The sequence below is a fragment of the Oncorhynchus nerka genome, linkage group LG22, assembly GCF_034236695.1.
Source record: "Oncorhynchus nerka isolate Pitt River linkage group LG22, Oner_Uvic_2.0, whole genome shotgun sequence".
Taxonomy (NCBI): domain Eukaryota; kingdom Metazoa; phylum Chordata; class Actinopteri; order Salmoniformes; family Salmonidae; genus Oncorhynchus; species Oncorhynchus nerka.
In genome coordinates this window covers 16,864,722-16,870,721 of record NC_088417.1, presented here as the reverse complement: position 1 = coordinate 16,870,721, position 6,000 = coordinate 16,864,722, and the positions used below count along the sequence as shown (strand labels likewise).

General features: G+C 41.4%; 1 protein-coding gene across 1 annotated transcript in view; it reads left to right on the top strand.

The window, feature by feature from the left end:
• The first annotated feature begins 2,761 nt into the window (after positions 1-2,761).
• Positions 2,762-6,000, top strand: part of prkdc (protein kinase, DNA-activated, catalytic subunit) — a 43,290-nt gene continuing 40,051 nt past the window's right edge. The window contains exons 1-6 of the mRNA XM_029626308.2: positions 2,762-3,008; positions 3,975-4,051; positions 4,167-4,271; positions 4,375-4,449; positions 4,555-4,663; positions 4,919-5,031. Coding sequence (XP_029482168.2) covers positions 2,840-3,008; positions 3,975-4,051; positions 4,167-4,271; positions 4,375-4,449; positions 4,555-4,663; positions 4,919-5,031 — 648 coding nt within the window. The 5' untranslated portion in view covers positions 2,762-2,839. The remainder of the gene's footprint in view (positions 3,009-3,974; positions 4,052-4,166; positions 4,272-4,374; positions 4,450-4,554; positions 4,664-4,918; positions 5,032-6,000) is intronic.

Here is a 6,000-nt window from a genome sequence, read left to right as displayed (position 1 = left end):
CTAGTCAATTTAGGAAATATACTGAAAATCCAATTTACCTTAATGAGGAAAATGTGGAATTGGAACTGACCGCAACCCTGATGTCAGTCAGTCAGCATCCACTACAGGTGGATATGGAGGCTTTCTTTACTCTGACAGATGGAGATTTAAAGGAATTGGGGATTAAGACAGATGGGCAGAGGTATCAAATACTGGCAGCAATTTCTGAACTCGCTGCTGGGAAGGTCATTTTCATTCTTTACTAAACCCCCTTTGTGTTCCCTGCCTATCTATTTGTTTTATTTATATTGTGATCAGTTACCAAAGAGGGTTTACACCTTGATACATCCAATGAAAATATAGAAATTATTATTATTCACCTGAATTGTTGCTGCAGGGGAGAGAGGCAGATTTTGCAGTAGACCATCCACAACATCCAGTCCTCCTTTGGCAGCAGTACCAGTAACCCCAGACCACCAGGACATCCACGCTGTGAGTGTTATGACATCACAAATCCCTAACCAGGATGCAGGACACATGGTGTCTGAATCCAATATTACACATGTTAAAATCCCACCTATAAACCTAGGTCTCCATCACTTCCTTAAATTGCATTCACAGCCTGACTGTAATTAGTAGGCATATATGATAATCATTCAGTTCTGTAGTTCCTACAGGCTAGGTCCGACACCAGGTGCGCACCTCTAACAAGAGGTAACAGGCATGACACTCCGATTGAAGACCAACCGTATAGGAAGTCAGAGTTGACCCTATAACCCAGGTGTGAGGAGACTCTTCTGGACACCAGTGTTACAGAACACTCCCAGTGGGGGAGAACGCTGCAGCAAAGAACCCACTGAAGGGACCCCATGACCCACAACTGGGAGGTGGTCTGCTGCTTACTGACATAGCACAACGTGACGTGCAGTCATCCTTTATTGCCATGGCAACAGGGCTGTCATAGGGGAGATACAGTAGAGGGAGTGAGCGGGTACTAGGAAAGAAAATGTCTAGTCATGCCTTAATGGATGTGGGAGATGAAAGCCTTTAGGCTGAGATTGAGACTGTTGCGACAAGCGCTGATGACGTACGAGAGAGTGAGAGAATGGACTTTCAGGCCCAGTTTCCTAGATACAGATTGTTACGAATCCCTTTTGGCCCGACAGTCTAGGGGGGATGGTAGCGAGACCCGTAACATAACTCATGCAAATTATAATTGTGACAAAGTAAAAGTGAGAACGAAATAACCAGGACAACTGAAATCTACCAGTCAAACTGCTTTTAGGTTTATTGTAAAACACACGGTAATGGGGGGAGCAGGAAAAGGGGCTGAGCTGGACCCAAGGAAAGAAACAATAAGTATTTAAAAACACCCCTAAGCTAGACTAGCCTACTTTAACAACAGCTAACTAACTAACCAAAAATACAGTGGGTGGTCCGCCCAGTTCTAACTAGTGTATTTAACAAAGTCTACCTACGGGTAGTGTATGCCCATGGGCGACTTGTCTTGGTTTCCCCACCAGAAAACAAACACCATAACCAAAAACAATACTCACAGGTGATGACAAAGTGCTATGGAGGTGCTCAAACAAAAGAGATGTTAATACACAAATAGCGAGTGCCACACCACGACCTACAGACATGGCATTTACAGAGAGATTGAGCTCCAGAGTAAACAACTGATGGGGTTTTTAAACCAAGGGAAAGGAACTGTGATTGGGTAGGAAACAGGAGGAGGTGTGTCTTCTGATTGATGATTGATTGTTGACTGATTGGGGAGTGATAATTTTCACCTGTGAGGGGAGAAGGAGAGAAAAGAAACACACACACAGGATACACACACAGGATACTTGTATCCGTAACACAGATTATGTCTAGTCCTGGACTAAAAAGTACATCCAATTGAGAGTCTCTATTGAACATGCTTCTAAATCCAAGACTAGTCTTAATCTGTATCTGGGAAACTGGCCCGTAATGTCTTAATGAATGCGGGAGATAAAGGTTTAAAAGGCTGGAATTAAAATTGTCGCACACTGATGATGTAAGTGATTGGAGGAATTCTGGTTTGCCAGAATAATGAGGGGGAAGATTGTCCTCATTTTTTGATTTATGTCTGATTTTTCTGTTTTTTTCAGCCTCTTTCTTTTTCCACATTCGTTTAGTCTATTTCACTATTGTAAGTGTTGTTACTAGTTACTGTACTAAGTCTAGTGATTTGTGTGTGTAAACAAAGTGGGGTTTAGTCTGATGATGAATGTAGTAACTGGCTGAACTGCCATTATTAAACCTGATGAAAAGATGGACAGTGTTCTTCTTTTGTTAGTATTCAGATTACTGCCAACCTACACATTGCTATCTACAGACTGTAGAGTGCACACTAACTCAACTTTCTGTGTCATGGTTTTTGGCTTCCAAAATAAATAAATAAAAACAATATTTCCCCATAGGAATACAATCGACACTCCATGCCAGTAGATTACGCTGTTTACAGTTGCATGCGTTTAGCGTTGACGACTACAGGGGTATATTCAGGATCTTTTCAGCGTTGCTTGAGCATTTGAAAACGACGATACATTTAAGGTTACTTATTAGACTTGTGACACAATCGCTGCCTGTTGAAAGGCTAATCTATGCTAGAATGACATATTATTGCAATATAAATTAGAATTTGATTGAGATTGCTACATTTTAAACAGTTGACATCTGATTTCCGGGTTTGTAACGTTTTTGAACATCATGCTTGGTCGTGAATACACCTTTGATGGGAGTGTTTAAACTTCTAGATGTATTTCTGGTCGCGCGCGTATGAATGTTGTTGATGTGTTCTAAGGATAGGTAGCAGTAGCTAGATTGGTTTAACATGTCCTCCGACGACAAAGTTAAGGTTGTTGGAGGGATTCAAGGGCATCTTCTGAAACTTCATGCAGCTCTCTCAGATGGCGACACAAGAGATGCAGCGCTAAGATGTCATGACATTATCGGGGACTTGGGGCAAGAATGCATGCTAACGAACAGCGAGAACGAGCTGGGTAAGGTTCACTGTTGGTCTATATAAAGTGTGCAATATATTAACTTCAATTGTTGTCAGACCCAAACAGCATAACGTTAACTAGCTATGTAGATATCATAGCAATTTAGCTAGCAAGTATAGATTTGCGCCTTGGCTTGCTAATGCTGGGGGGTATTCATTTAGCCTATTCTGTTGCAAAACGTTTCTTAAACGGGAAGGGACCTATCTGAATTTGTCTAATATAAACTCTCGTTTTCGTTTGGAGGAAACGGTTTCTGTTGCAAAACGTTTTGCTACATAATTGGCGTAATGATTACATACCTTCCTAATGAACGAATACTGGCTCGGATCAAGAGGCACAGACTGGGCACCTGTTTGAGACAATGGCCAGAGGCATTTTTTGAGATGCTAATAATCAGTTACACATGCGCATTGCATCCATCTTGAATGATTCCAGACGTCCCCATTCATATGTCATTTGAGATTAACTATGTAGGTAATAGTGATTTAAGATCCCAAATTAGCGTGTTTCTCAATGTTGTTTCATTCTAAGGACTAAAGAGGTCCTTACTTTTTTGTAGCTCTTGACTATCAGGCCTGCTACATCTGAGGCTCTGGTCAGCAGCATTGCATGCTTGTCCACACTATGGGAAGATCTCAGTTGCATTCTCACGTCCTCTCCTAGTCTCCTTCTCAAAACCCATTGGATGAGAGCCAGAAGTCTCTCATTTCTGATCTCCTCCTCCAATGGGTTTTGAGAAGGAGGCGAAAGGAGAGGACACGAGGAGTATGCAATTGAGATCTTCCCTAGCTTTCAACAATCCGTTGGGGTCAGGAGGGCAAGTCCACGCTGATCTATGATGCTATTCTAATTCTGTAGGGACTATACAACATAGTGTTTTTGTAAAATATAGAATTACCTGTTTGTTTATGAAGTGGTGAGTGAGTGACATCAAGTAATTGATTGATTTGTTTTCTCTTGAAGCTTTACATGCATCCTTGTTGTTCTCAAATGAAGATGGGTTGCTCAACTTTCTTCGAAAATCACTGGCATGGGAAGAGGTTAGTGCAAATGAATGAAGTCAATGAAAATCTGTTCCCCAATTGAAATGTAGAAGTACAGTCCCGTTCTATTTAGTTGTTGTTGCCATGATGACTGGTTCATATTTAAATGCAGCTCCGGGATACAAGAGTTGAGACCATCAATCTACTGGACAAGTTCTTGCAGAGGATATCTACAAGCGTCAAGGGTTGGGAGAAGACTTATGCCATTGAGATCAAGGTATGTTGTCTATTTTTTAAATTTGTATTTATACATTTTAAAGTTATTTTTATTTGACACCTTGGACTCCTCAGTATTAACTCCATCCTTCCTCTGTTCGTAGGACATATGCTTGGTTGTGTACACAAAGGACAAAGCTGCAAAATGCAAGACACCAACATTAGATCTCCTGATCAAGGTTAATGATTAACATGCATTCATGTGATAATGTTTTTATTGAAAACTGGTTAAATGACACCATCTTTTTACTAAATGTCAGTTTTCCATTTCCTAACTTTTATAGGTGCTCTATTTAACTAAGGACTCCAGCATTGCTCAGGATTTAAAAGTTGGTAAAATATTCGACAAATTCTATTTCGAGCTCTCCTACAAGAACAAAATCGCAGATACAGGTGAGTGTTAATTTCCTTCTTGATGGGGGTCATATTGACAGTGTGAAAAAGCAGGCACCTTCAAGTAGGTGTCGCAGAATAGGGCCCCACATATTCAACCATGTTTACTGACCTACCTTGTAATTCCAATGTTTCCAGTGGCATAGGAATCACTCTGTCTGCTCTCTCTATAATGCAGTATACTATAACACTAGTTTACCTGCAAGTCCTATTGACACTGATTTGTGTTTCTGATTTGTCTTATTTTTTCAAAAGTTCTCAGTAAAATCTATGAGCTCTTAGGAGTTTTGGGTGAGGTCCATCCCAGCGAAATGGTCAACCACTCAGATAAACTCTACAGAGCCTATTTAGGAGAGCTGAAACTTCAGGTACATCCCATATAAAGTAGACTAGGGGTCAGCAACAGGTGGCCCGCAGGCCAAAACCGTCCCCTCAAAACAACTGTAAATTCACCAGGAATTCAGCTAAAATGAGTTTTATTTAGTAAATCTGTTCCCAAGTATTTCCATGAATAAAAAAAGAGACATACAGTTGTGACCAAATATAAAGACACAGCGGTCAAAGGCGTCACTACAGACCCGGGATAGATCCCAGGGTGTGTCACAACCGGCCGTGACCGGGAGTCCCATAGGGCGGCGCACAATTGGCCCAGCGTCGTCCGGGTTAGGGGAGGGTTTGGCCAGAGAGGCTGGCCGGAGGGGCCATTACTTAGTTCATCACGCACTAGCGACTCCTGGTGGCGGGCTGGGTGCCTGCAGGCCGACTTTGGTCATAAGTTGAACGATATTTCCTCTGACACATTGTTGCAGCTGGCTTCCGGGTTAAGCGGGCAGGAGTTAAGAAGTGCGGTTTGGCGGGTCATGTTTCGGAAGACGCATGACTCGACCATCGCCTGTCTCGAGCACTTTGGGGAGTTGCAGCGATAAGACGATTGAAATTGGGTAAAAAAAATCATATATACTTTTTAATTTTGTCCATGTCAAATTTGTCTTTATTTTCTAAATTACAATTTTAAACTTAAGTTTACAAAAATAAAATAGGTTCTGCATTTTTGAAAATCCATAACAGGTCGTGGAGAATTATTTAAGAAAAGTGCAAGGGTGTCTATCTATTTGGCCACAACTTTATGTGATCGTGTCTCATTGTAATCAAGATATTAAATAATTGTTATTTTCAAGTAACAAGTTGGTCAATTTGCAGTGTACAAATTATTATAATTCTGTACCGTAAACATCCGGTCCGACAAAAATCGCCCCCGGCTGAATCTAGTTGCCTATCCCTGCAGTAGACTGTGTGGTATTTGAGCCGTGTTCATTGTGCAATATTTAGGCCTACAG